This window comes from Opisthocomus hoazin, chromosome 3 (genome assembly GCF_030867145.1).
Source record: "Opisthocomus hoazin isolate bOpiHoa1 chromosome 3, bOpiHoa1.hap1, whole genome shotgun sequence".
Taxonomy (NCBI): domain Eukaryota; kingdom Metazoa; phylum Chordata; class Aves; order Opisthocomiformes; family Opisthocomidae; genus Opisthocomus; species Opisthocomus hoazin.
Window position 1 is genome coordinate 50,892,036 of NC_134416.1, and position 27,099 is coordinate 50,919,134.

The following is a 27,099-nucleotide window of genomic DNA, read 5'->3' on the forward strand; positions in this document are numbered from 1 at the left end:
GAGACTTACTAAATAATCAAAGCTGCTGAAAGACAATACAGCTCCTGCCTTCTTGGAGAAACATTTAACAGCAAACGCAATCGAGCAGATGTTTCAGTGACCTTCCACGTTTCCTGCTGATGACATGCAGCTACTTTCCTTATTTTTCTTTTTTTCTTTTTTTTTTTACAGAATTCTTTTTTCAGATTTTCTTTTTGGTATATGAACTTATGCATGGTGTCATCTTTTCATATCAGTGAAAACTTGACTGTTCAGCCTGTGAACCCTTACCATAGATGAAGACTCCCTTGGTCTAGGCAGAGTACAGACACAGTGCAAAATGAATGTGTCTGTCTTGGAAATATTCTGGACTGTTGGAAATGGTGGACTGTTTGCTGGTAAGGAGTAAAGTAACTGCAAAAACCAGGGGATCATACGTTACAGAAATAACCTATATGAGGTGGGTTAGAGTTGTGAACGTACGGAAGCCTGCAAGAACCTAAGCAGTGGAAGCAGCAGAAGCAACCCGAAGGCTGGGACAGAAAGGGCTGGTTAATGCCCCTGCTCGCAGATGATGCAGGGCCAGCTTCTGACAAGAGGGAAGATGGAGTGATCTTCCTGCTCCTACTGGATTTCAACAAATGCCTCCATAAAGTGGAGCATAAGCCCTGGTTTAGGTCTTTCCCTGCATTTTTATCTTTCTGGACTCGTTTCCAGCAGTAGTGGATTTACTGTCTTTGCTGTAAGTACCTTCACAGGGAAATAAGAATTCATAATCTGCAGAGATAATATATACTAGAATGAAACTGTTCCAACACTGTGCCTGCCAGAGGCCAGACTGAAAGATAAAGAGATATAAAGCTTGCAGTAGTCATTCATTACTCCTTTGCATTTGGCTGCAAAGGAGTAACCACACCTGCTCGGTGGACCGTGTAGGTATTACAAATCTTTGATCTTTCTGAACCTGCACTGATTTACTGGAGACACGTTTCATTATTCTTTTCCTGCTAGTAAGAGAGGGAGGGGGTACTTCTATAAAAGTACAGTTTTAGCTTTAGATTTTCTTTATTTTTTTGTTAAATTCCTAATTAACACACAGTGAAATTGCGTTGTGATTTGTTTAAGCTTGCTGTTAATTTTGTAAAGTCTCCCGATGAAATCTTGCCTCTTATGAAGTATAATGAAATTCCAATTTAACTTGCAGTCAAGCCAGACTTATGTCCATTTAACTTGTATTTCAGGCGTGCTGTCTTTTTTACAGCTGCTTGAGTTAGAGACCAGGGAGGAACATAATAAGAAATTGTCTCCTTCCTCCCTATCAGTTAGTTACTTGACATCTGGCTCAAACGTGTATTGCAGGCCCCTCTTCAGCCCTGCTTTCTCTCCTTCCGATAAAAACGTCTGCCTTTTTCAGTGAGGAAATAAATTTCAAAAAACTGCCTTTAGAAAATCTTGAGTTATAAACAATCTTTTCCAAAGGAGACGCATTTTAATATCTAGCCCTGACAGCTTCCATGCATAGCATACTTCTTGATTTCATAACAGGGGGAGATTAATGCTGGCTTTCTATTATATGCTTTGGGATCTGTGTGTACTTCTCTGTGGTCAGCCTCCTCGTGAACTGCTGCTTGTTAGCAGTGGAGGCACAGACGGCTTTGTGTTTGCGCGGCTCAGCTGAAGGAAGAGGAGGATGGCACAGACAGCGACGTACACAGTTCTGAGCATCTCTTTGTACCGAAGCAAAGCTCTAGCTGATTTTTTTTTTTTTTTTCCAGAAACGTGTAAGTCTACAATAGATAGCAGACCCTGCTCCCAGTTGCACACAGCCTCAAGCATTTGTTTTGTGCTGAGGAATTTGGGACTTGTTTGTGGAAGTTTGGATTGTGATGGGCAACTGACCCTTTCTTGCCAGCAGACTATCTATTGTTAAATACACGACAGTCATGGTAAAATAATATTATTATACTTCCAAACAGAGTAACTAGAGAACCTAGAATTAAAGACCACTGTCTCGTTCGAAGTGCTGGATGAATATTGTTCATATAACGTATCATTACTCAGTATGCTGTTTTTCTTCCTTGTTCGTGTGAATTCATGCCTTGTTACTGTGCCCAACTCTATTCCTACTCTGAAGTGAGAGTTCTCAGTTTCTTTCTGAACTACCAAAATGTTATCACTGCAATATCTCACAGTTTCAAAAACCTATGTAGCTTCCATGCAGTATCGTATTCAACTCCATTCTGTACATAAGGGAGGAGGGTTAAATCAGAAGTGACGCAAGTGGATTTTGGATATGGATCTGTCTGAGGTGACTCAAACTTGCAGTGGATTTTGTTTTTTTTTTCTTCAGGGACCTCAAAGTATGAAATGCCATTATAAACTGTAATCAGAGCTTGCCTCGAATCGTAACCGCAGCTGGGAATCCTACACATCAGACCCTTGGATCCCAGTTTGGGCAATCAGTTAGGGTTGCGTCCAGGTGGCTGTGTCAGTACTCAAAGAGGACAGCAGTGCTCCCCGAGGAGCGATTCAGAAGCAAGCAGGAGAGAGCAACAGCCTCAGGCCAGCCCATGGAGAACGAACACGGTGTGATGACTTCTGTGGAATTTAAGTACATCTCACCCTTAGTGACTGTGAAATACGGTCATGGGCTCTGCGCTTTAGAATAGTAGTTTTTCTGTGCTAAATCAGGTGCTCCCTGGTGCAACTCGTAGTCCCTGCTGCTGCATGGTGTCCTGGCACATCCTCACTCCAGGCAGAGGTAGGAGGAGGTCTGACTTCGCTTGGGTCCCCCCCACTCCTGAATTTCCTTTGAAGGAAAGCAGAGTGCCTGCAGGGGGAAGGACCTGTGGAGCTGGGGAATGCGTCTTCCTCTTTGTTAGGCTGTGGCTGACAGGGAAATCCTGAAATGAGGATTTACGTGCTCTGTACAGAGGACTCGGAATTAGAAAGCACAGTTGTCCTCTCTTCACCTCTCCCTGTTTGCGCCTCGAACATCAGTCACAACACGCTTTCCAGCTTTGGTTAACTGAGCACCTCCCTGCTTATTGTCCGGGTTCCCTGCGCCCAGAGGTGCTGGCTGCCTGGCCCCTCCATTGCTTTGCACTGAAAGGGGCTCGGAGCAGACGGGTTGAGGAATTCAGCTTCAGGACGCTGGCACATTTCCATTGAACATGTGAAGTGTTTCTCCAAATGCTTGTCCGCTGTCAGATTTCCTGTGGCTATCCGTAGGTCTGCCAGGTGTAGCTTTGTCACTCCTAAAATTTGTACTTTTAATCCTGGAGGGCAGTGTAGATCCTGTGGAAGAAGAGATTAACAGAATTGTTCAAGAGAAAGGATATGTCTACAATGAAGGGTTTAGATACCTTCAGTAAGCAATTAAATAAATTTACAGGGAAGAAAACCTCTGGAGCTGCTAAGCCTAAGGATGTCTTCCCTGCTTTGTGCATCCTTGAGCCATGAGTTGCTCACAGAGGTGTGGAGGAGACTCTGAGGGGTATTGCGAATTGTGCTTAAAGTCCTCCTTACACAGCTGTTGTTGACTCCTGTCTGGGGCAGAGTCCTGCACGAGGCAGACCTTTGGTCTGACCTGGAGAAGCCATTCCTGCAGTCAGCTGCGTTGCTGTAATACACTACAGGATTGGCTTCAGCAGGTCAGACGAAAGGTCCTGCTGCTTCTACCCCAGTGCTGGTCTTGAAGCGCCTGAATTGTCGTGGCTGAATTTCAAAGAAACAGTGTATCCTGAAGCAGACACAGAGTTAGGAAAACTCCAAGGCAACTTGATTTTTGAAGTGTAGTGAAGTTTAAAGTATGATTTACAGGAGGTGAGCTAACCGTTGATTTTTACTCGTTTTCTTGAGTTGTTTCTTGCATCAAGTCTTGCTGTGCTGTTCTCTTGCTGAGATCAGCCTTTAACTTAGTAGTAGTTAATATTTCTAAATATGGGAAGATCTCTCCACAGATTTTAAGTCTAAGTCACACAAGCAGAAAATGTGTCCATCTAAACTTTTATTGTTGCTATTTTTATAACAGAAAGCTTTTAAACTTTATGTTCGTAGTGCACAGAGGTGATTGATGTGCCTGGCTGTCCCTGGCAGCTCTGCCCGGGGCGGCTGCCTCCTTGTTAGTTCTTGCCTTTTACAAGACATAGAAAATAATGAAGGTTTTCGTGCTGGGGGGATGTAAATTCAGTAAGAAACACTTCTTTCTAATGCTTTTCTGAAGGCGACCACCTTCAAAAGGGTTTTAAATGCATGTGGTTTAATTTCTTACATTAGTTAAAGTTTGCGAAGAGCTTAGTTTATGATTAAAGAAAGTTAGGTGCTATTCCAATTTTAGGGGGGCCTAGGAGAGAAAAGGGTTTTAGCCTGTCATTTTTTAATAACTGTTTGATGATGCTAAAAACAAAAACAAAACCCCTGTGCTTATTGTTTTGGGGTTTTCTAGTAACGGGTGTGTTTTCTTTCTGTAAAGCTTTTAATATCAAGGGCCAAGAAGTGCTATCTGTACAGATACTATTACACCAAATTAAGTACACAAACAGAAACGCCTCCATAGTTATTTACTATTTCTAGAGAGCATGTGATAAAAGGATCTTTTTCAATTTAACTTCAGCTCCTACACCTTCTTTTCTTTCTGACCTGGTGAAACTGGGTGGCTTTCACGGCAGGTTCAGGAGGCTTTCCGCAGTCTTTCGTCTTCTGGTTTGGCTGCTGATAACCGGAAAAATTGACTGAGCAAAATGGTCAAGAAGTTGAGCCAGCAGTCGCCATAGTGACAGTTGTCCAATGTAAATATCTTACAACTCTTCTGTTTATCATCTGTTTTCAGGGCAGTTTAAGCTGCTGGAACAAGACCGAGATATTAAGGAGCCAGTGCAGTATTTTAACAGTGTGGAGGAGGTGGCTAAAGCATTTCCTGAACGAGTTTACGTCATGGAGGAAATAACATTCAACGTTAAGGTAGTCCCTGAATAAATATTTATCCCTGTCTAAATGATTAACTGTTACAACCTTTATATACATGGCAATTGAGCAACAGCGCTGTGTGGGAAGTGTAATTTTTTGAGACAAACGAGCCTTTAGTGTTCTGCATTCAGTGGTGGTGCTCTTCAGGATCGGTTTTGCAGTCTTAAATCAACATGTCCTCTAAGGGCTCTCCTGTCCTTTGGCACTTTGGGGAGCAGTCCTGATGATCCATCCAATAATTCGTCTAATTAGGATGCTCTTGCCAGATTTTAAACAAATGTTGTTTGTGGCTCCCATTCTCCTCCCCCTCCAGCAGTCTGAATTTTATTCTCTGCTAAGCAGCAGCTGCTCAAATCCCTGTCCAGAAAGCCTTATTCTCAGAGAGCACTTAGGGTGAAATCATGGGGTTGCTTGTCTCAAAATTACTGCAGCTAAATAGTGTTATGAATAAAACAAAAAACCCCCAGAAGACACACCTGTTTCCTGTGTGCGTGTGTGTTTGTGTGTGCACGCCTCTTGGGCTCATCAAAGGGTCAGCAGTCCCATGAGCATAAGAGGGCTTGCTGTCACCAAACACACCGCAGTGCAGTGGCACGGAACGGTGAAGGCAGAACTCGTTCTTCCTTGTCCTGGCTGTATGTGTGCCACGGCACAAGGTAGGTCAGCTCTGCCGACAGAGCGAAGTGATCTTTGGGCTCTTCTGGTTTGCTCCAGTTGATACACCACCTCAGACTGGTTGAAATCAAGGCAACAAGAAAATTTTGTTTCTACACGGGAGAATCAGACTTACATTGGGACTGCTAGCCTTATCCAGTGCCGTGCCGTTATTTCTCAGTTGATCAATTACCAAATCAAGAGAGTGGTACAGTAAAATGTGAGGCTTTCATTTTGTAGGGAGAAAAGTATTTATCTGCAGGCTTGTTTAAATGTAAAATGTTGTGTCTTGTGTTTAGTATGAGTGTTCTTGAAACTCTCTGTCTCATTTGGCAAACTGAGAAATAATTATAGCTTACTGTTAGATATCAAATCATTTTTAGAAGATATTATTGTGATACCCCTTGATGTAAATAACAGTAATAATAATCCAGGTTTAACCTAGTTACACAGTTATCTTGGCAGTGTTTCTCTTGGCAGTTTTTCCAGTTTCATAGAAGTCTATTCCAAGCTTATCATCTTCTGAAAAATAAATGAACTTAACAGGATTTATTAAAGTGTTTAATAACCTTTACATGCAAGAGAATTATGTAGGCTAAAATTTTCATATAGGGGAGATTCTGTGAAAGCGATTAGAGCAAAGGGAGGAATACTGAGTACGGTTGATTTCTGTCCAATGCAGTGTGCCTATTTAAATTCAGAACAGAGTATCAGAAGGTAGCTTATCCGATGTAAAAAAGAAAAAAAAAAAACCTAAAATATCTGATGTAGCATTTAAGATGAGAAGGAACTCTGAAGTTTGGGAATTCTTTCTTGTTCCAAACACTCAAGTCGTTCATGGAGAAGTTCTGAAGAAAGAGCCTGTAGAGTTACAGGGGGCCACCAGACAGTCACCACGTGGTTTTGTCTGTGCTTGCTGAGGTCTGCCTGCATGTGCCCCTGTGCCACAGTTACGGTTCGGCTTGTGGCGAACCTTGCTCCTCTGTGTAAGTCCTTTGCTGCCCCGGCAGGATTTTACAGCCAGTGCTGCCGTTCAGAGAACTGCCTTCTTGCTCTGATGGGCTGTGGGGTCTTCTCCAAGGGGGTTACTGTATTTTTACTTCATGTGTTAGTTGTTAAAAGAAAAGTAAGCCACCTTATGCTGGGAGCGGCAGGGGAGATGGGTCTCCCTACCTCCCTTCCTTCCTCCCTTGCTTCCTTCCTCCCTCCCTTCCTTCCTTCCTTCCACCCCCTTTTGCAGCCAGACTGGCTTTCTGAGCAGTGCGCTGAGGCAGGGGCTTTGGGACCTGCTGGGTGTCTGAAGGAGGGCTGTAGCACAGCCCATCAAGCAGAGCTGGGAGTGGGAAGTGGAGTCACTTTTCACAGAACGGCAAACAAAAACTTTTAACCAGACTTTCACAATGGCTAAAACTCTTCTGGTAGTTTCTTTGCATGTACATATGTATCAGTGCTGTACTTGTATACCCAGTCGGTTGCCTCAGGTACCCAGTAACCAGCAGCATCTACAGGCACAGCAATTTAGAGTGATCTGGGGACAAGCTGATTTCACTCGGTCAGTAGGTATTTCATCTGTTCCTAGTTGAAAATGAGAAGCATTCTATCTTTTCTTCACTGAGCAGACAGGTAATAACCTTTTGTATTAATATTCAGTGCAGAATTGCAGAGAAGTTTGCTTAGGTAGCAGCATTACACTGCAGAGATGAGGATTTTCTTTTATTTTCTATGCTAGGAAGAAAAATATTGAAGAATATGGAGCTACCCGAGGGCCTTAGCTTTTGCCAAACCAGCAGCAGTAGGTTTCTGCAGTCGGATGCGGTGGTCCCGTGCAGATGGCAGTCTGTACAAATGCCCAGGAAGCTCTGCGCATGAAGGCTGAAAAACAAAACCGGGAACAGAAACCCCACATCATACCGAGGGCAATTCACAAAATGTTCTCGTAAAAAGCATCAATATTGTCTGATAGGGTGAACATTGGACAAACCATGAATTCCTAGACTCTAAAAACCAGCCCGCTTAGTGTTGCGGGACCCTTCAAACCATCCGGGGTATCGGTTTTGTCCCGAAGGTGTCACTCACAGAATCACAGAATCACAGAATGTTTGGGGTTGCAAGGGACCTCTGCGGGTCATCTAGTCCAACCCCCCTGCCAAAGCAGGGTAACCTACAGCAGGGTGCACAGGACCTTGTCCAGGCGGGTCTTGAATATCTCCAGAGAAGGAGACTCCACAACCTCCCTGGGCAGCCTGTTCCAGGGCTCCGTCACCCTCAGAGGGAAGAAGTTCCTCCTCATGTTCAGACGGAACTTCCTGTGCCTCAGTTTGTGCCCATTGCCCCTTGTCCTGTTGCTGGGCACCACTTAAAAGAGTCTGACCCCATCCTCCTGACACCCACCCTTGAGATATTTATAAGCATTTAGAAGGTCTTCATGGAGGGGCTGTGAAGCTGTTTGCAGAGCCTTTCCAGGTTGGAGGAGTGGGTTAGTTCATTAGCACTATAATGATTCTTTTCTTTCCTATCGGAGAGATTGTTTGGCTGATATGAGCTTTGGATACCAAATTCGTTTATTTTTTTTAACATAATCCTCTTTTCACAGGGGTTTAACTGTGTTGGCCCATACAGCGTGCATTGTGGCAGAAATAAATCCATAGTGAAAACTTTGCTCTTTTTTTTTTAATGTTAATACAGTACAGTCAAGCAAAATTGATCACCTGATTTGATTGCAGTTCTGTTGGCTCTGCTAAAGTTGACCTGAGTTTCTAAAAAGCACATACAGAGGAGGTTGTAACCTACACTGGCATTTTTAAATGCTGCAGTAGTGGCTTTCTTGAAATCAGTTTGTGTGTAGGTTTTAGCTCCAAATTTGCAAGCAATTCCTAGTACTTCACCTGGAGAATTAGCACTTTAGTCCCCTCATTGCCTTGTGCCTTGATGCCAGCCTTACAAGGCTGCAAGCCTTGGCTCCAAGAACGTGACGGTGGTGCTTCTCTCCGTCTGTCCCTGGCACGTGCAGGCTGTGGCACCTCGGTGTCTTCCATTGGCAGCGCAGTGCTGTGACTGCCTCTTTCCTCCAGCACCTGGTGCGCGGCTGGAGTGAGAGAGAAGCAGACCTGCTGCTTCGCACCTACATTGACATACGTGCTAGAGGGTTTCTGCTCTGAAAGGAGCCGGGGCAGTGAGTGCCGTTGCCTCGCGGTGGCTTCACAAGCTGGGCTTCCGGACAACCCGCGTGAAGAGACGCATCGTGTTGGAGCTCTGTGGTGTTACCGGTCACGTTTTGGGTCGTTTTTGGAACATTTTGATTTATCTGAGATGTCCTTAAGCAGCACTGAAGACAGGTTTTAATGTAGCAGTCAGGGCGAAGCCCCTCTTAGCTGAGAGAGAAATGGACGTGTACTAACATGAAGCGTTGTACCTGCTGATTCTCTGTCTTGGGAGACAGTCGTTTGTAAGAGAAAAATGGGATGCTGTCTCACTGAATTTAGTCCACTTCCTTAAAAAGTTTGCTTATTTTTTCTGCTAATAGCTATTCTGAAGACTCTTTGTTTTATATTTTAAAAATCTTTATCGATTTTTTGTGACCTGTAAAAAAAATATATACATTATTACATATATTTTTATCCATATATGAGGTGGTATGATTGGTCCCTTGGCTTTAATAGGAAAAACTATGCAATGGCTGTCAGTCAGAGACCTCACAGTTAAAACGAGCTCTACCAAAAAAAAAAAAACAACCCTAATTGTGTATTTTTAAAGTGAATGCAATGCTTGCATTACTCTAATAAAATCTAGGTATAACAAGCAATATAAAGCCACAAATCATTTTTATAAGGAGTTCATGTGTGCCCAAGTGATTAAAGACTTCTACTTCAAACTATAACGAATTAGAACAGTTGGAGTCCAAGACAGGATATTGACTCAGGTGTTATCAAAATCTATTTTTCTGAGTTAACCTTTCCTTAAGCAAAAGAAACAATATACCTGAGCTTTCCCAAAAGAACATGTTTCCTACATAGTCATTCATCACTTTCCTGATGCCTGTCTTCTGCAGCAGATGTAATTGGCTTCTGAGTTGTTATTGAATTGCGGGAGTCTTCAAATTTAAAACATTGCAGTGACTTAACACACTGCTGTTTTACAACGTGTCTGTAAGCCAGCAGCATTTCTGGTCAACATCCTGGCGTCAGTACTGAACTGTTAGTGCAGATCAACATCTGGCAGTGGGGAGGTGAAGGCTAAGTACAGGATGGAGTAGGCTGCTTTGGGTTCTGTGGGTCCATCCTCTGCATTAGGAGTTGTTCAAGTTGAACATCTGCTAGTGATTTCTAGAAGGTTTTGGAGTATAGTGTGGCAAGCACTGCCTCTTCCACAGAGCTGGGAGCACTCATTGTTCTCACCTATTACCAGAAAGTGAAAATTGACTGGGAAGGGCGAAAGAGGGGCAAGGGGAGAATAAAACTGCAGGAGTCATTTTTATAATGCATAAAGCATCATTGTTAGAACCTGTAAAACAGAGAGAGCAACCATGAAGATAAACATATTTGGGGAAGGAGTTATTTCAGGGTGCTCCCAAGGCTAGTAGTTTAAGAACTGGAGAAGACTGTGTGTTTATTGGGTAGTGACAGCAACTGGAGGTATGGTGGTTACTGCTGCATGTTGTTGCGGTGGAATTGTCCCGTGAAGAATTCCTGTTGTAAATAGAGGATGTGAGGAGGGGGCACACAAAAAAAAAAAAAAAAAGTGTTAGTGCACAGTCCCACTGTGGAGAAGTTTGAGGAAAATGTATTTTCCCACCTTCCTTCCCCCGGTTCCTTCAGGTGGTCTCAGCTTCCTATCAGTTGCAAGGTCTCCACGCCCAAAGGTTCAAAACCAAACCTGGCAAGAAGTCACAAAAGAGGCAAGGGCATTGCTGGAGTGTAGGCGAAGCAGGAGGAGGGAAGGGAGCTGAGAGTGTGGGGCAGAGTGGAGCCGCACTGGGAACGGAGTCGACCCTCCCGGATGTGTTACGCGGCCGAATGAAGGCTTCTCAGGTGCTTTCTGCCTTGTATTTTCCATAATTATTGAGGAGATTCTGACAGTTTGCCACAAAAATATATGGTTATTTTTGCATCAGTCTGTGTTCTGGGCTACCTTAACTCTGCCGCTCTGAGATAGTGGGCTGCTGTCTTCTTTTTGTCACATACCAGTGACATGCTGTGTCACGTACGTGGGCTGGGACGTGCCACTGGCAGGTCCAAGCGCCTGAAATAGCACAGGGCTCAGCTAGAGCCTGCCGGAGACCTTGTAGCAGGGGGCGTGCTCTCAGCGGGCTATGAAAGAGCATAGGGACACCTGAAGGTGCAAATCCTGCCAGGTCGGTGCTGGGAGGGTAGAGGGAGCTGAGTCTGGCGTGGCGTTACCCGTTCTGCCTTTTAGGAATGATTCATGACGTGCAGTCTCTCCCAGATTGTGTTGTCTGTAAGCATACTATTTGACATGAGTCAAATCTGTTCTTAGGAGCTGCTGTGCTTGAGTGATTCCTGGGCTGGTGGGAGCCGTGTGAGAGTCCTGGAGGTAAGGACTCCTGTGGGAGTCCTGGAGGTAAGAGAGGAAGCCTGCAGAAAGGATGAGCTTCCCTTGGTCAAAGAGGATTGTGTGAGGGATCATTTAAGCAATCGGGACAACCACAAATCCATGGGCTCCGATAGAATGCACCCCCAAGCGCTGAGGGAGCTGGCAGATGTCATTGCTGAGCCACTCTCCATCATCTTTGAAAGGTCCTGGAGGACAGGAGAGGTGCCCGAGGACTGGAGGAAAGCCAGTGTCACTCCAGTCTTCAAAATGGGTAAGAAGGAGGATCCAGGGAACCGCAGGCTGGTCAGCCTCACCTCCATCCTGGGAAAGATGATGGAGCAACTCATTCTGGAGGTCATCATTAAGCAAGTGGAGGAAAAGAAGGTTATCAGGAGTAGTCAGCATGGATTCACCAAGGGGAAATCATGCTTGACCAATCTGATAGCTTTCTATGATGGCATGACTGGCTGGGTAGATGAGGGGAGAGCCGTGGATGTTGTCTACCTCGACTTCTGCAAGGCTTTCGACACTGTCTCCCATAACATCTTCATAGGGAAGCTCAGGAAGTGTGGGCTGGATGAGTGGACAGTGAGGTGGATTGAGAACTGGCTGGATGGGAGAGCTCAGAGGGTTGTCATCAGAGGCACTGAGTCTAGTTGGAGGCCAGTAACTAGTGGTGTCCCCCAGGGGTCAGTACTCGGCCCGTCTTGTTCAACTTCTTCATCAGTGACCTGGATGACGGGACAGAGCGTACCCTAAGCAGGTAAAGGGAGGTTCTCCTCCCCCTCTGCTCTGCCCTAGTGAGGCCACAGCTGGAGCACTCTGTCCAGTTCTGGGCTCCCCAGTTGAAGAAAGATGAGGAACTGCTGGAGAGAGTCCAGTGGAGGGCTACGAGGATGATGAGGGGAGGGACTGGAGCATCTCTTCTACGAGGAAAGGCTGAGGGAGCTGGGCTTGTTCAGTCTGAAGAAGAGAAGGCTGAGAGGGGATCTTATAAATGCCTAGAAATATCTGAAGGATGGGTGTCAAGAGGATGGGACCAGACTCTTTTCAGTGGTGCCCAGCAACAGGACAAGGGGCAATGGGCACAAACTGAAGCAGAGGAAGTTCCGTCTGAACATGAGGAAGAACTTCGTCCCTCTGAGGGCGACAGAGCCCTGGAACAGGCTGCCCAGGGAGGTTGTGGAGTCTCTTTCTCTGGAGATACTCAAGACCTGCCTGGACGCGGTCCTGTGCAACCTGCTCTAGGTGACCCTGCTTCAGCAGGGGGTTTGGACTACATGACCCACAGAGGTCCCTTCCAACCCCTACCATTCTGTGATTCTAAGTTCACCCGATTCCTGAGCTGGTGGGAGCCCTGTGAGTTCACCAAAGGCAAGCACAAAGCCTAGCACCTGTGATGCCGTAAGCCCTACAGCAGGCTGACAGGGAAGGAGGTGGCTCTCTGGAAAAGGTCTGAGGGGTACCTGGTGGGCAGCATTGGTGGTGTGACAAAGGCGGCCAACAGCATGTTGGGCTGTGTAAGCAAGAGTGTATCCAGCAAGTCGAGGTTGGTGATTATTCTCCATTTTTCAGAACTTGTGATCGTATAGCTGGAGTATCGCTTCCAGTTTTGGAAACGGCTTTTTTCCAATAGTCCACCAGTTCAAGGAAGACATTGACTTGTGGGAGCGAGTCCAGAATACCAAGATGGTCACGGGGCTGTGGCAAATTACGTATTGGGAGAGCCAGGGACAACTGGGTTTGTTCAGTCTTGAGAGGGCTTAAGGGCAGATCTCCCTGCTGTGCATAACTGCCTCATGGGAGGGCATAAAGAAGACAGTCAGACCCATCTGAGGTGCCCAGTAGGAGGACAAGAGACAACACGCACGAGTTGGGACATGAGAATTCTGCTCCCATATTAGAAAAAAAAAAATTTAACATGAGGGTAGTTGAACACATAAAGAGGTCACCCAGAGAAAATGCGGATTCTCCATCTTCGGAGAAACTAAAAATTTAACCGGACATGGCCCTGAGCAGCCTGCCGTAACTGCACCTGCTCTGAGGAGCAGGTTGGACTAGATGCCTCTGGGGGTTCCACCCAACCTGCAGGATGCTACATGTCTTCCCTGATGTCCTGTGCTAAAGTCCGTGGGCTTGTGTTCATTTTTTTTGTGTCCATTGATAAAGTGAAATGTTAGAGTGAACAAGACGGAAAAAGTTTCGTTTTCATAGGTCATTGCTGCAAGGACAAAGTAAAGATCATTTAGCTGTGTAATCCAAGACACAAAAACTTAAGAGGTATCTGTGCATGAGTTTCTAGATGATTTTAGAGTGATTGCTACATATGGTATGATATATATATGATGCGATATATATGTTATGTATTTGTTGCTACTGTCCTGGAACACATATTTACCTACCAAATATTCTTTAGAATATTAATTAGCATGTGGTAAGGAATGAACTAACCTAACACAAGAAGAGAGGAGTTAGCTGTCTTCACTTTCAGAACTTAAATTTTAAAATATACTTAGCCTGCTGAGGTGTACCAGCAGCCTTAACATCACTATGGTAGCGTGTAGTGGATAGGGATAAAGTGATGCAGTCTTAGGCTTTTCATTTCACTTCTTCAGTTTTTTTACTACAATTTTGAGCAGCACCTGATACCTTATATTTTTGTTCATAAAGAAGAGTGCAAAACAGTATTTTTCTCAGAGTGCCAAACTAGAGCTGTGGCATGGTTTTTCTTTTGTTCCAGCACAGTAAAATTCAGCCATATTTCACCTGTTATTATCCTGTGACTATACAAAAAAAGGAAAATTGTTTTCCAGATTTTTTAGTTAAGAATAATTTTGTCTTTGAACATGCCTGTTGAATCTAAAAATCCGTTTACTATTTGGCTGGTTAAAATGGGTGCCGTTAATAAGCAGCTGCTTGGTGAGACCTTCGTTGTGAAGCTTGACCAGTTGGTTACCTCTGTGGTTTCACTTTGGACCCACCGCTTCCTTCTACAGCGACTTGTTTGTTTGTGAATCACCAGGGAACTGCGAGTTGGCCAAGCAGCAGCTCCCACGGCCGTAGGTTGTGACACCTCCCTCGCTCTGGCCGGTATCCAGCAGGAAGCGAGAAAAAGCTGTAACCGTACCGTCTCGAGTTAAAATTTCTGTCGGCATGGTTTATGTTGTCCAAAGAAGCTGTTGGTGGGGACTTGTCGATGCTAGAAACTGATATTCTTACAGAACGTGCCCTCTCAGAAAGGGAAGGGGGGACTGACCGGTACATGCACAGAGCCCTGCGTGTCCTCAGCCCTCACCAGCTCCACTGAAGGCAGGGCTGTGTGGCCAGCCCCAGCTCTGTGGTGGTTTTGAGGAGAAACCAGCAATGAGCGTCACACCGGTGCTATCGGCAAAAAACAAGAGTGCTTTCCTTTCATGTCGCGGTGTTTCAAAATACTGTCTTGCTGGCGGTGTGAACAGTGAGTGAATATTACGTACCATAAAATCCTAGTAGTTTCCTGGATTAGACCAATTAGTGTTTGTTTAGATAATTCAGAGCTTGAATGACTTCCTCTCCGGAAGCCCGGAGACTGGAGCGCTAAGGCGGCACACCTCGGCTGAGCTGCCTGTGCCTTTGCTCTGAAGGGCCTGCAGAAGATAATCACAGCTTTACAGCGACGGGTGAATTGCAGATCACGTCTTGCAAGAGGAAGCATTCTTTGCAGCACTTCTCAGTAATTAACTGATTGGAATTACAGCCTTGATTTCATGTAATGGCTATTCTGTGATGATACCCCAGTTTGAAGCCTGGAATTTGAACTTCACACACAGCTCCACGAGGTCTTTAGGGGTTGTGGAGGTGATGAAAGGGTATACCATTTTAGCATATGTTTTCATTTGCGATTTTTTTAGTATGTTCAATATTTCCAAATAAAACAGTCTGTAACAGGCCAGTAGTGTTTCTCTGATGCACCTTCCTTTATGAGTAGGTATCTGCTTCTGCTGAGGAAGAGCTAGGTGCGTTGTCTTATGTCCATGAAAAGGCCTTTTCATGTTAAACCACTCAAATATGAAGCAGAGCAGTGTTGTCTATAAAAAGTCGTTCCAGTCTCAAGGAAATAACTTTAGGAACAAATGAGCCTTGGACATCTGTTTCGCACTTTTTTTTTTTATTTTCCAGTACAATTTCCATAGTAGAAAAGCACACACATGGCTGTGCATATGTTGTTTAATCTCTTAAATTGCAATTATGATAAAAAAATGAGGAAGGAAGTCTATGACTAGGAGAGCAAGGCAAAGGGGGAATTAGGCATATGGGGTAGACCGATATTCTTGACTTGTCCTTCAGAGAATAGATGTCATCTGTCACTTCCCCTAGCCTGGAAGAGATTATATCAAAGGGATACGCTTCATCTGTAATGATGAGATCACCTTTTCTGCTCCTCAGGGAGTTGAAGATGTTGGAAGAAGAAGGTTTACTGCCTTCAAGAGCCTGGCTTGTATGTTCTGGCAAACAGCAAAAACCGTGGGGAGTAGGGGCGGGTGGGGGAAGATACCCAAGGGAAACTAGACATGCTGAGTCGTAGCTGCGTGACACAAGTGGCTATTTGAATTGCTGGGGTGTGTGGATTTGTCCTTTCTTTAAAAATTGGTAATGTTTGTTCTCATGCCTTTTTTGGCAGTTTCAGGTGGCTATTTCCCTTCAGGTAATACGCAGGCATGTGCAGAACAGTGAGGAAAGGTTACTTGGCTGAGCTTCAGGTTAAACACCTTGCACTTGACGACTCAGCTGTTCAAATAAAGTTAGTTTAGTATCTCCCAATATATAGCCTTGTAAGTCCAGTCTGAATAGGTTTGATATGATTTGAAGTGTTATCTTCAGCAGGGGAAAACCAAATTTTTTATTATTATTTTGCAGGTGGCTTCAGGTGAATGCAATGAAGATACTGAGGTTTACAATATTACGCTTAGTACTGGGGACGAGCTCACTTTAATGGGGCAAGCAGAAATCCTTTATGCAAAATCTTCTAAGGAGAAGTCGCGGTTCAACACCATCTTCAAAAAAATTGGGAAGCTTAATTCAATTAGCAAGCTAGGCAGAGGCAAAATGCCCTGCCTCATCTGCATGAACCACAGGACCAACGAAAGCATCAGTCTCCCCTTCCAGTGCAAGGGCAAGTTTAGCACCCGCAGCCCGCTGGAGGTGCAGATGCAAGAAGGTGAGCACACGATTCGCAACATAGTAGAAAAAACCAGGCTGCCCGTTAACGTGACTGTGCCGAGTCCCACGCCAAGAAACCCTTACGACCTGCATTTTATCCGTGAAGGGCACAGGTACAAGTTTGTCAACATTCAAACCAAGACTGTGGTGGTTTGTTGCGTGCTTCGTGGCAACAAAATTATCCCCATGCATTTTCCCTTGCACTTGATGCTTCCGAAATTTACTCTCCCCGACAGTCTGGTGAAGGGGGAGCAGTGGCACGAATCCCTCATCCAGCACTGGTTTAATATATGCCAGGAGCAGTTTGACATAGACGAGTATTCCCGCGCCGTGCGAGATGTGAAGACTGACTGGAACGAAGACTGCAAGAGCCCGAAGAAGAGCCGATGCACGGGGCACAGCCACGTGCCGAACTCGCTCAGCTACGCGCGGGACGAGCTCACGCAGTCCTTCCACCGGCTGTCGGTGTGCGTCTATGGGAACAACTTGCATGGGAATAGCGAAGTGAACCTCCACGGCTGCAGGGACTTGTGTAACGAGTGGGCCCTGTTTTCTCACGATGCTCTTCAGTACCAGGAGTCTGGTGACAGTAGCAGCGATTACCTTTTTCCTGAAGTTAGCGAAGAATCAATGTTTCTGCCTACGAAACCAGAGCTTCCTTACGAAGAGCTATGGTTGGACCAAGGGTCTGGAAAGGCTGGCGACCAGCCTCTCACTCGCTCGCTAAGTGAGAAGAACAAATGTGACAACTACAGAGGGTCTTTCCGATCAAAGGGTGGTACCGCATCTCTTCCTGTGCCTGCAGCTGTTGGAGCAACCACGAAGTCTTCAGATGTTTCCCTACCTCCACCTCCAGTGCCTCCCAAATCAGAAGCAGTAAGTCAGGGTTGTTTATGTTGTTTTGTTTCTTTCTGGTGAAGAGTTTGCTTGGGGAATTTTTTTTAGGGAAGACTTTGGGGAGGGAGGCACATGGAGGGCAAGGAAACGGTGAGACTTTGAGATGTGCAGCTTGAACCAGTTTCCTACCAAGTGTAAGTCACGTCCTAAAAATGACCATAGTAGATTTAATATAACTGATGTGTTAGCTTAATCCTGGTACTTTCAGGTGATACTTATTGGGGTTTTTTGCTGACACAAACAAGGTCTAAGAATTGCTACATCACTTCCTTCCCTTGCTTTCCACATCATATCTCCATGTTCTTCCATGTTTTCTCCTGTTTTCTGTGGCCAAAGTGTGTGAAGCATGACCCTGCTTTGAACTGCCTGGGATCCCCTTACTGTGCGCATCTTCAATTAACAGGCCTTGATAATGAGGACAGCTAGAATTCTTATGGATTTGAAGTGTTTGGTGATGAGAGATTGTCTTCTCTGTTACAAGTCTGTGGCAGATTTTGAAAGATATTAAGTGTTGAGTGTTGCTAACCTGAAGGAAACTTTATCAAGCTAGACCTGAACTAATCGCTCTGTACTGCTTATTGAAAGAAAACACATTTAAATAGGAGCCCTGCAGACTTGATAAATCAGCCTTCTAGAGGTCTCAGTTTTAAACAGAGCATGTTTCCTGTCCTGGGATTTCTAATGAAAACTCATGGGAGAAATCACTGCTCCAAACCTGAAAAGTCATGGAGACTTCAGAGGCAAAAATACAAATATGTTTTATCAACAGGAGCTTACATGGACTGGGTGGAAGATCCAACCATTATGTGGTCTCTTGACATAGTCCTAAACATCATTTTTTAAAAAACATGAGGGGAAAAATGAAAACTTCCCCCAAGGAAAGAGTGTCTAGGAATCTTTAGCAGAATTTAAACAGCACATACTTATGTGATGTTAATCTTGACAGGTAATATAATTTAACAAATTAGTTTTGCAGGGTTTTTGCTGGAATTTAAAGAAAGAAAATATTGTTCCATTTACAAGTCTGGTGGTATTTTCAAGAGCATGGGTGCACAGTAAGCTGAGGCTAATCCAGGACCAAACTGCAGCAAACCATGGTGATCCATGATGATTTATGGCAATCCACAGTGATCAATGACTTAATGATCTTACAGGTCTTTCCCAACCTTAGTGATTCTATGATCCCATCCCTTCCCTATTCCTGTCTGACAGTCCAGCAGTGTTGGCCGTAGCCTTTCCATCTCGAGCCAGGTCACAGTCTGGTTGAAAGCGAAGACGTGTTTATTCGTGCTCAGTTGGGTTTCCACGGGGATCCCCGGGGCCGGGCTGTGTAGCTCCTGGGGGGCTGCAGCAGGGAGATGGGAGGAGAATGCCAGTGCAGGCACGAAACGCGCGCCTGCAGCCCTCTGACCGTGCTGCCAAAGCGTCCCCAAAAGGCAGCCACAGCATCTTCAGCAAAGACAGGAAAGTCAAGACATTACGTCTTCTTAGCAGAGTGTGTTTATGCATTATATCTAAGTGCGGGAACTCAAGAGCACTTCCGAGCCTCCGAGGTGAGGTACACGCTGACGCTTAGTCCAGGCTCCTTTGGACAAGTGCCCGGCAGCACCGTACTGGGATGAGGTTTCCTGGCAGCCTGCACCGATGTAAACCGGCGTGGGGCTGGTCCCAGCCTCATCGTCCTCCCCCTCCTCCCTCTTTCCCAGCCACATGGTCCTGGCTCCTCTTTCGTGCTGGCTCTGGCACTCCTGCGCCTGGGCAGGCAGCCAGGTCTGGATCTGGAAAATGATTAGTTTCCTGCTGATTCCTGTGAGCTGAACTGCTTCAGCGCAGGGTCAAAGGAGCGCTGGAGCCGGTGCCGGGGAGGGGGTGGTGGGGGAGGAAGGCTGGCCCCACAGCAGGGTGAGGGCGGCCCTCCTGGCTGGGGGCTGCTGGCCCCCCGGGTCGTGCCCGAGGTGTGGGCGGTGGGCTGCTGGGAGAGCTGTGGGACACCTGCACGGCGTCGGGGTGGACCTCCACGCCTGGGGAAACCTCGTGGCATAGCAACTCCCTTCTCTGGGCAGCAGGGTGGCCTTTGGGATAGGTGCGTATGTTGCATTTAAGGACGTTTGGAAAAGTGTGGGATTTTGTCATGTGTGTCTTACATTACTGAGGTTAGGCGCGAGTGCTGTCAGCGATTTCAGTACTGCTGGCTAGCTGTGCAGGGGAGCTAAGCTCTGGTGAAGATATTAGCCTGCATTTAGAGGTGGGCAAAGGATGTAACCCCAAAAGAAGTATAACAAAGTGAAAAAGACTTCATCTCTGTAGATAATTGTTTAGAGTCGGTTTCGTGGCTTCCTGGAACAGCTTTGGAATGAGTATCAGTGATCTACCAAATTCATCAGAGGGCTGGGGCCGAGGAGATGTTTGCTCGGTTTCCATCTAGGGTATTTATAGAATCAGTAGATCTCAGGAGCTGCTGATGAACATGTGGTTTAGTCATCACTCCCTTTAGAATGATACTCCATAGCGTTTCTGTGTAAAGGTTGTCTGGCAATTGTATTTTTGCCTGCACTAAATTTAAAATGTGTGTACGGGAGCTGTTTGCTGGAGAGAGAAAAGCACATTCGGGTGTTTGAGAAGCTGTTCTGGTTTTCTCACCAGCAGGATGAAGCATTCTGAAACCTGATACTTATTTTCTCAATACCTTTCAGAAAATCAAAGTAGCGTGAAGGCAGAAGGGGGCGGGGCAGAATGACCTCTGAACGAAGGCTGTAAATTAGAAATTGCTTCAGTCCTCAAACATTCATTTCCATAAAATCGGAGGCTGTTTTCCTGATTGATTTAAAGCGCATCACCGGTGGAGCGTGCCGGCTGTTCAGGCTCCTGTCAGCAAGGAGCACTGGGCCGCTTTGCATCATGCTCGCTTCGCATTGCGCTGGGTTTATCCAGGCGGCCTCGGAGGTGACCGCTGCAATGGGCACGAGCAATGCCCAGATTCAGGAGTGACGCCCCAGGGGTTGCTGGTGGGGCTATGGGCCGGCACCACGGAAAGGCGCAAAGGTATTGAAATCCCCCTCACGCCGTCGGAAAGGGGTCACCAACCCCGGGTCACGGGAAGGAGTGCTGGAGCTTGGGAGGGCTCAGACATTCAGTGCAAATGCACTTTATCTGTATCTGGCAGCCGCGTGGCATCCAATGCATCTGGGCAAAAGAGCATTTCCTTGCGACAGCAGCAGCCATCGCAGCCGTTGTGTCACACCACGGCTGTTCCCCTCCTCTCCTGCACGTATTCCGTCGCTGTTCTCCTGGACCTAGGGAGCGTAGCTCTCCCGTGAAGTTTCCCCTTGCCCTTGTCAGCTTAATCTGCAAAATCTCTCCTTTTTATTCCTCTGCTGGGTTTCCTGAGGGCTGTGTCTGGCAGCTGTAATCGCGGTCTTGTGACAGGGACCAACTGGGACTGCAAACTGGTATTATTTATGGCCGCATTCTGATCTGCAATCTGGGTCAGCAAGGGAGCTTGGCACAGTTTGTTGTGCCAGCACCTTTGAATGCCAGCAGTCTTCCCAGGAAAGAATCCCTTTAACCCTTTGACCGCCTGCTGTGCTCCAAGAGCTCCCCTGAATGGTCGCTCTGACCCCATGGGTGCCTATTCGATGGCATGCAGCATTAACTTTGCCTAGTCCGACTTGGGAGGAGAGGAAGGAAAAAAAAAAAAAATTAAGTCCTTAGGCATCCTTGGGGCACAGCACTAAAATGGTTGAAGAGTTTTATGCCTGAATTCAATAACAAACATGAATAAAATTGATTCTTCTTTTTTTTTTTTTTTCTTGAAAGAGCAAATAAGAACCCTTAGAGCAAGATTTATTTCAGTGTTTTATGCTGTCGGGCATTTCCTGTAATTTTGACTTGTTTTGAATTAGGGAAAAAATGCACTGCAATGTCCCAGTCCCAAATTTTCCATTTCACAAAAGTACTAAATGGGTTGTTGCATTTTGAAAGCACTGAAGTGGATTGCAAAAGGTTCCACATTTATTTTGTTTTTAAATAAATTAAGTCACTTTAATTGCTAATTATGTGTTGCAGGACTGCTAAGATGACTTTTAGTTCTGCAGTGTTGTGAAATTTAAAAATAAAGTATAACTTTCAAACACAAACAGAATTTCCCTTTTCTGGTGCATCTGAGACTGTTTCAGACAAGGAGAACATAGAGGTCTCCACCTGCCCGAGGGAGGCAGCGAGTCCTTAAAGATCCTGCCTGGCACCCTAATGCTCAGTAGCCTTATTCACCTCTAGCCCTACTAAATAAGGTTGCTCTCCCAAATATATACTGATGAGATTAAGGTCTTAATTCCATCATTTTTTCTATGGGGATGGTTCCTGATATTTTGCTCCTACCTAGGCAGACCAATCTAAATTTGAGATAAGCAGTGCTACAGTCATGTGTTTGAAGCTGCAAAACTGGCTGGCTGCAGCAAGTAGACCTGTTGGCTGGGTGCCTTATTCGCACAGGCTCTTCTGCCCACACCTTCCAACTTGTACGTTTTGTGGTTGACCTTATCCTGGACTGCTTTGGCAGCTACAGAAGGACTGAAGCTCCAAGTTTGAACCCCAGCATCTGGTAAATACAGGATACCTGTACTATTCCTGGGGGAGGAAGGCTGGGAATTATCCTAGAGCTGGAAGGCTGAGTATCTCTGTGAAGTAAATCAGGAAACATCAAAGTCTGTTGAGATCTTTTCATTACGTAAGTTTGGTTTACTACATCTAAATAAACAACACTAGTGAAGTTTAAGCCTAACGAATTGCTCCTTACAAAATGTAAAATATCTGCAACGGTCTGTCTTGATTTTGTATGTTACTGGAAGGTTTTTTTACATTATTTCATTGCGGCTACTTTTGAAGTGAGTGGATATCAAACTACTGAAAAGCACCTCAAAAAAGATTGCTAGTAGCTCTACTGGTAGCAAGGTGTTCTTTTGGGCTTCTTTATGACAGCCACATGCTGTTGCAAATGTACATACTTAGCATCATTTTTCTCTTCTCCTCCCTTTTTAGTTATTTCCTTTGACAGAATAAGGCAGAACCAGATGTGTTTCTTCTGGTTGACAGTGCTGTTGCCCAGATTTTCTCGCTGCTTACTTACATGTTCTTCTTTTGTACAGGTGAAAGAGGAATGCAGGCTCCTGAATGCTCCCCCCGTCCCACCACGGAGTTCAAAGCCGTCCTCCACCAGTCCTTCCATCCCTCCTCGCACAATCAAACCTGCACGACAGCAGACCCGCTCCCCTAGCCCTACTCTGTCCTACTACTCTTCGGGACTGCACAACATGTATGTGTTTGAGCTGTGAGAGCTCTGTCCTAACGCTTTTTGAGAAAGTTAAATTTAGCAGTATTCTGGTTTATAAAGGCACGGTACCGTGTCAGAGTTGCTGACTTTCTGGGAAATGGGCTAACCTGTCAAGTTATTTTTAAAGATTGAAGAGGAAGCGAAGGTCCAGCAGTAACTATGTTTTACTGGAAAGGACATAGCAATTTATATTAAATACGTGCGCCTATTGCTATAGGTAATCTCACTGTAAGGTGGCACTGGCTGTCTAGCTGGAAAAATCCTGTACAGTTCTGTACAACTCTTGAAAGGCTTGAATCTTCAAACCAGCACAGCTCAAAGCCAGTTTTCGGGTGGGATTTCAGTGCTACCTGCATGCAGTGCAGCCAGCTCTGATAAGGGGGGACACGAAAGGAGTGCGGTAATCCAGAAACGTGTTGTGCCAGCTATATGGGAACCTGCAGGGTGGGTGTGATGTAGAACAGAGAGGCCAGCAGACACCATTGAGTGCAAAGTGAGGCATAGCGGAAGCGGGCCAGACAGCTTCCAGATCAAACCCACTTCAGCACAAACCTGACCCACAGACTGGAAAATCCACTCAGACTGGTCGAAAGTTGACAGTAGATTTTTAATTCTGTGGCTGCATACCTTTTCCTAGCAATGCAGTGTTCTTCCTTTGGCTTTAGAAAGTGTATACACCTTTTGGAGTCTCCCCTCCTTTTTGCCTTGAAGGTCTTGTTGCCATGGTTTTTGGCAATGACAAGATACTACCCGTCTGGGTGTTACAAATTGATCTGAAACGCCACTGAAATCTTTTCAGCCTCGATGCAACTGGTGCAATAACTTATGCTGGAGTTGCCTTTCTAAGCCGTACTGCACATTTGCAGCTTAGTGTTGTGTATCTGGCAATGATCACTCTAGATCAAGGCTGCTCGTTTGTTGTTTTTTTTTTTAAGAGAGCCTGTTGGGTAGTTCTGTCAAGGTCTACTCCACAGGAGGCTGAGCGAAAGACCTCACAGCGTTTGGGGCCCACCAAATGCTGCTTTCTGTATTTCTAGCTAAGAATACATCCGCCTCCCAAGAAACCGGGAAAACAGTGAGAAGTGAAATTTCTCAGGAATGCAGGTGGTATTATTTGCCTCAAACTTCACGCGTTTGCATGAAATTCATCTCCATCTTGGGTCCAGGCCAGATATCTCCATTTTGGTAGAAATGACCTAGTGCTGCAGAGGAAGCTGCTAGAAAATTGACAATGCGTGGTATAACCAGATTGCTGGTGAAGCTGCTTTTCAAGTCTTGCCGTTTTTATCAATGATCTTATTTTCTGGATCGTGAAGGGTTGCAGCCATTACTTTAAACAGAAACACAAACCAATATGATTTGTCTTTATCTGCCCATAAAAATGCCTGATGCCCGACTTCAGCTGTATTTCAGGTTTCTTTTGCATCCTTTGGCACTGGGTCCCATGGAGTTAATTTTCATGGAGGACAAATAAGGAAGCACATTGAAAATACTACTTACCAATTTTCAGTAATTCCCTTACTCTTTTAAATCTTTAAATGTTCCCATTTCTGATATTGATTTAGAGAACAGAAACAGGATCAATCAATTGAATTCCTCTCTATGGTTAGTTGTTTACAGTGCCTCACTGACTGTCTTCTGTGAATTGAACAGCCCAATGGCTGCATTTGTGAAAAAAACTTTGCACTGTGTTTGTTGCACCAGTTGGCCTTTAAACAGCCAGAAATGACCAGTTGACAGTGTATCCTTGTTGAGGAGAAGAAAAAAATCTCTGCTATTGTAAACATCCAACGTCTTTAACTTACAGACTTGTATTCATGACATAAGCAGGAAAAAAAAAAGTCTGGAGTGCATGGAGTGGAGACCAAGGGATGGATAGATAGAGTGAAACTGCTTCTGTCGAGACTGAGTTTTAGAACTATTTTTCCAGTGATATAGAGTAGATAAGCTTTTACACATCTGCACTTTGTGCTTGAGCTGGGCAAGTCCAGGGTGGCTTCCTCTCTGACTCACTGTAAGTGCACGGGGAACTATTTTTTGTGTCAATCCATTCAAAAACGATGCTGGTTTTTTTGAAAGTTGCTGCCCTCCTCAAGCAGCTATCACTGAGCTCTCACACAGAGACTACCAAGTTTCTTTCTTGAGTAGTTAGTTTCCAGGAGAGAGAGGTGAGTAATTAAAATCATTATTTCAGCTGTTGGTTTCCCTCTTGTGTGTTGAATAAGGATGTTATAAATCTGCTAATTGTTTTTCCAGTGTTCTGGTTTAATTGGCGAGAATTCCAAAGACCAACCCAATCCTTCAGACTTTCTTTCAGAAGTGGCATAAAAACAGCAAACGTTTGCTTTTGATAACAGTTTGCATTGGCGTCTCCGTCTCTTGGGAACACCTAGATATAAACCACCAGTTCCCTCGGGCAGGCTGAGCTTAGTTTACCACCTCAAAGTAGGTCAGGATAACTTTCTTGAGGTGCCTTTGAAAAGCAAGTGTTTCTTGTCATAGCTTTTCAGGGGTAGGGACACACAAATAAGTTACTGTGGGGTAAGCTTGAAGCCTGATACTTCAACACATACAGCTAGGTCTGCTTACCCTTCCAGGTAAAACTCTTCCTTTGGCAGTAAGCATTACACAGAATCACAGAAAGGTCGGGGTTGGAAGGGACCTCTGTGGATCCAACTCCCCTGCCAAAGCAGGGTCACCTAGAGCAGGCTGCACAGGACCTTGTCCGGGTGGGTCTTGAATATCTCCAGAGAAGGAGACTCCACAACCTCGCTGGGCAGCCTGTTCCAGGGCTCCGTCACCCTCAGAGGGAAGAAGTTCTTCCTCATGTTCAGATGGAACTTCCTCTGCTTCAGTTTGTGCCCGTTGCCCCTTGTCCTGTTGCTGGGCACCACTGAAAAGAGTCTGGCCCCATGCTCTTGACACCCACCCTTAAGATATTTATAAGCATTTGTAAGGTCCCCTCGCAGCCTTCTCTTCTTCGGGCTAAACAAGCCCAGCTCCCTCAGCCTGTCCTCGTAGGAGAGATGCTTCAGTCCCCTCATCATCCTCGTAGCCCTCCGCTGGACTCTCTCCAGCAGTTCTTTGTCTTTCTTGAACTGGGGAGCCCAGAACTGGGCTCAGTACTCCAGCTGTGGCCTCACTAGGGCAGAGTAGAGGGGGAAGAGAACTTCCCTCAACCTGCTGGCCACACTCTGCTTAGTGCACCCCAGGATGCCATTGGCCTTCTTGGCCACCAGGGCACACTGCCGACTTGTGGTCAACTTGTCATCCCCCAGCACTCACAGGTCTCTCTCCACAGAGCTACTTCCCAGGAGGTCCGCCCCAAGCCTGTGCTGGTGCATGGGGTTGTTCCTCCCCAGCTGCAGGACCCAGCACTGGCGCTGGTTAAACTTCATCAGGTTTCTCTGCGCACAACTCTCCAGCCTGTCCAGGTCTCACTGAATGGCAGCACAGCCTTCTCGGGTATCCACCACTTCTCCCTGTTTTGTGTCATCAGCAAACTTGCTGAGGGTACGCTCTGTCCCATCATCCAGGTCATTGATGAGTAAGTTGAATAAGACTGGGCCCAGTACTGACCCCTGGAGGACACCACTAGTTACCGGCCTCCAACTAGACTCAGCGCCGCTGATGACAACCCTCTGAGCTCTCCCATCCAGCCAGTTCTCAATCCACCTCACTGTCCACTCATTCAGCCCACACTTCCTGAGCTTCCCTAGGAGGATGTTATGGGAGACAGTGTCGAAAGCCTTGCTGAAGTTGAGGCAGACAACATCCACGGCTCTCCCCTCATCTACCCAGCCAGTCATGTCATCGTAGAAAGCTATCAGATTGATCAAGCATGATTTCCCCTTGGTGAATCCATGCTGACTACTCCTGATAACCTTCTTTTCCTGCACTTGCTTAATGATGACCTCCAGAATGAGTTGCTCCATCATCTTTCCTGGGATGAAGGTGAGGCTGACCGGCCTGTAGTTCCCTGGATCCTCCTTCTTGCCCATTTTGAAGACTGGAGTGACACTGGCTTTCCTCCAGTCCTCAGACACCTCTCCTGTCCTCCAGGACCTTTCAAAGATGATGGAGAGTGGCTCAGCAATGACATCTGCCAGCTCCCTCAGCGCTTGGGGGTGCATTCCATCGGGGCCCATGGATTTGTGGTTGTCCAGATTGCTTAAATGATCTTTCACACAGTCCTCCTCGACTAGGGGAAGGGCTTCCTTTCTGCAGGCTTCCTGTCTTACCTCCGTGGCCTGGTATTCCTGAGGGCTGGCCTTAGCAGTGAAGACTGAAGCAAAGGCGGCATTCAGTAACTCTGCCTTCTCTGCATCCTCCGTCACCAGAACACCCACCTGGTTCAGCAGCGGCCCCACATTTTCCCTTGTCTTCCATTTGCTGTTGATGTCCTTAAAGAAGCTTTTCTTGTTGTCCTTGACATCCCTGGCCAGAATCAATCCCAGGTGGGCCTTGGCCCTCCTCATTGCCTCCCTGCATGCTCTGACAACATTCCTGTACTCTTCCCAAGT

General features: G+C 45.9%; 1 protein-coding gene across 5 annotated transcripts in view; it reads left to right on the forward strand.

Moving 5' to 3' along the window:
* Positions 1–27,099, forward strand: part of GAREM1 (GRB2 associated regulator of MAPK1 subtype 1) — a 112,626-nt gene that overhangs the window by 77,484 nt on the left and 8,043 nt on the right. For 2 of the 5 annotated variants that reach the window (XR_012763443.1, XM_075416234.1), the window contains exons 3-5: positions 4,811–4,941; positions 16,048–17,226; positions 22,392–22,558. Coding sequence is in view for 4 of the 5 variants with exons in the window: in XM_075416234.1 (XP_075272349.1) it covers positions 4,811–4,941; positions 16,048–17,226; positions 22,392–22,558 (1,477 nt within the window). In the remaining variant the exon portion in view is untranslated. Of the gene's footprint in view, positions 1–3,735; positions 3,805–4,810; positions 4,942–16,047; positions 17,227–22,391; positions 22,559–27,099 lie in introns of those variants that run through there. The other 3 variants (XM_075416237.1, XM_075416236.1, XM_075416235.1) reach the window with 2 other exon arrangements.